At 50.4% G+C, this 2,382-nt stretch overlaps 1 protein-coding gene across 17 annotated transcripts in view; it reads right to left on the bottom strand.

Annotated features, from left to right (window-relative positions):
- LOC116843873 (potassium voltage-gated channel subfamily H member 6) overlaps positions 1–2,382 on the bottom strand; it is a 114,797-nt gene that overhangs the window by 49,882 nt on the left and 62,533 nt on the right. For all 17 annotated transcript variants that reach the window (XM_032814731.1, XM_032814741.1, XM_032814744.1 and 14 more), the window contains 2 exons: positions 1,904–2,099; positions 186–354 (listed from right to left, as the gene is read on the bottom strand). In XM_032814731.1, the coding sequence (XP_032670622.1) occupies positions 186–354; positions 1,904–2,099 (365 nt within the window). The remainder of the gene's footprint in view (positions 1–185; positions 355–1,903; positions 2,100–2,382) is intronic.

Here is a 2,382-nt window from a genome sequence, read left to right as displayed (position 1 = left end):
GGGGGGGGGGGGGGGGGGGGGGGGGGGGGGGGTGGAGAGTCATATCGCCGGCCACAACGTAAAACATCGCTCCACAGAAAGCGCTAATGCCAGATCAGAGAGAGAGACAATTCGCGACACGTCGAGACGTAGAATTGGAACAATAGAAACGCCACGGCGGACTGAGATATCGAGAGTGTACTTACAGACGCTGCAGGTGAGGCTGCGGCACGGCGCCCTCGTTGTTTCCGGCTTCACGGTTCTTCTCGAGATTGCGTCCAGGCTCGCCGCGTGAGACACGCTCCGCGAGGGACCTTCCGCGACGCCGCCCGACGAGGAGTTCGGGCCATCCCAGATCCCCGACTTTTGCGAGACCTGAAAGCACGATGCAAAAACGCCCATCAAATAATTTCCCGCATGTTTCTGGCGGTATTAATTAAAAAAAACAAAGCATGGAGAAGAGATAAGGCACGTAAGAGCCGAGCGTGCAAATGTCGGTGAAAATTTTTACATTATGCCAAATTTTTTCCACAGTATCGACGTCAAATATTTTCACAGACTTACGCCATGAAATCTACTTTCTACGTCGAATCGACTCTCTTTATCGACTTTACTTTCTACGCCGAATCCCAAATTATTAACATTAATTCTAATTGACTCTACGCATTACTTTATCCTAATTATTTGCACGATGAATTTTGCCATTTACTTTTAATGCTGCGAAAAATATAGCCTTAGCTAGGATGAGGTTAATTAATATTAATATTGTTATCTACCCTTAATCGAGATATCCACACCAATATTTGCGTTCATACTTGCCTCATTTCTTTTTCATTTAAGTCGTATATAGTTCAAAAGAGAATCTGTTCGTGTACAGAGTATGTTAATTAAAGAAAGTTAAAAGTTAATCTAATTTTGCGATTCATATCCCGCGCGATGTGACGTTAAATTAATACACGACAATGCCTCCTTTTTTCCGGACATTCTTTTCATTAGCGCTCTCGCGAAAATTGCTGAAAGTTTTCCCAGCTTTCGAGCTCGCCGAGAGAAGGAGCGCTTCCGCGCTCTTACGTCGCTGACGTGGCAGCTGTTTTATCGCGAAAAGGGCCCTTAAAATTCTAGGAATCTCGTCAGGACACCGTATTGGGCACGTACCGCTGATCCTATTAGCTCGGTTCGATAGCACGGTCGGCGTCCATTACGTCTGGCGATCGTGCGCGCTCGCGAAATTGAAACGGACGGAAGAGGTAGGTGCGAGAGATAGTTTCGACCTGTCGATGTGTACCACGAGCCTAACATGTGTTCGGATTGTATAGTGGCTCATGCATGCGCTATTAACTCGGTATGGTCGTGCGATAACCTTTGCCCGTTCCGCAGCTACGTGTCGGTCGTATCGCGCGCAAACTTTGTCCCGAAATTTCGGCGTATCGTAGCTGCACGTGCATGCTGAGCACGCGTTAGCACTTGTTACGGATGTACGTTCGGAAAACGCAATTAAAACGGCCGTTTCGTCAGTGCTCCGCGCGTGTGTGCCGAATCACCTCCTTTCTCCGCGGCTAAAAATAACGTATCAACACCGCAGTTTCGTCCGCGACGTCTTGGCCATTGTTATCGATATTTTACGTATACAGGATTAGACCGAGATGTGAGATTCCTGATCGGATATCTCGAACAATAATCTCGCCCCTCCTGTAAACTCCCATTAGCGTATTATTAACGACCTCCGGAAAATTCGGCTGGCCGCGCGTGATCATCTCGCGTGTTAAAACGCACGCCGCAGCCTCGTTTACGCGTATGCATTACTAACACAGCCGCTTAATTACCGGCGTTTGATCGACCGCGAGACCGATAAGATCTCGAGCAATGGCGTGTTCGCGAAAGAAAGCTTCTCCCGTTAGTGGTTGCACTTTTTCTTGCTACTTACGTCGCTCACTCCCTCGGGACTGGCGATGGGAGCGGTGGTGCCGGGCTGTGCGACGCTCGTGGTGGTCGCCGACGTCGCTGCAGCAGCGTTGTTGCTGTTCCCGACCGACGGCGGCGGCGGTAAGCCCGGCGGGGGTGTGCCCGTCCTCCCAGGACCCCAAGATTCCATCATTGTGGGCGAGCCACATGTTAACGGGCTGTAAATCATTCAGGTCAGAACGGTCGGTCGGCCGAAATCCACTTAGGGGTCGTGGGCGCTTAATTACATTCGCCGTGTGTCCCGAATCGGTCGTTCGGTCGCGTGGAAAAATTCAGAACCTTCCTTCGCGCCCGACATTCGCGAGAGCACCCAAGAGGCCATCTTTCTCGCGAGAGAGTTCGCGCGAACGCCTGAAAGTTACGCCAAATACCCGACACGGAGCCGTATTAAGATTTCACAGGAATTCACGGGGAATCCGTTAAACGTAAGCCCCTCGTGAA

Source organism: Odontomachus brunneus, unplaced genomic scaffold, assembly GCF_010583005.1.
Source record: "Odontomachus brunneus isolate Ranch 3 - 2012 unplaced genomic scaffold, Obru_v1 Obru_scaffold_036, whole genome shotgun sequence".
In the NCBI taxonomy this organism is placed as follows: domain Eukaryota; kingdom Metazoa; phylum Arthropoda; class Insecta; order Hymenoptera; family Formicidae; genus Odontomachus; species Odontomachus brunneus.
The sequence above is the reverse complement of the archived record's forward strand: the minus strand, read 5'-3'. Positions and strand labels throughout refer to the sequence as shown.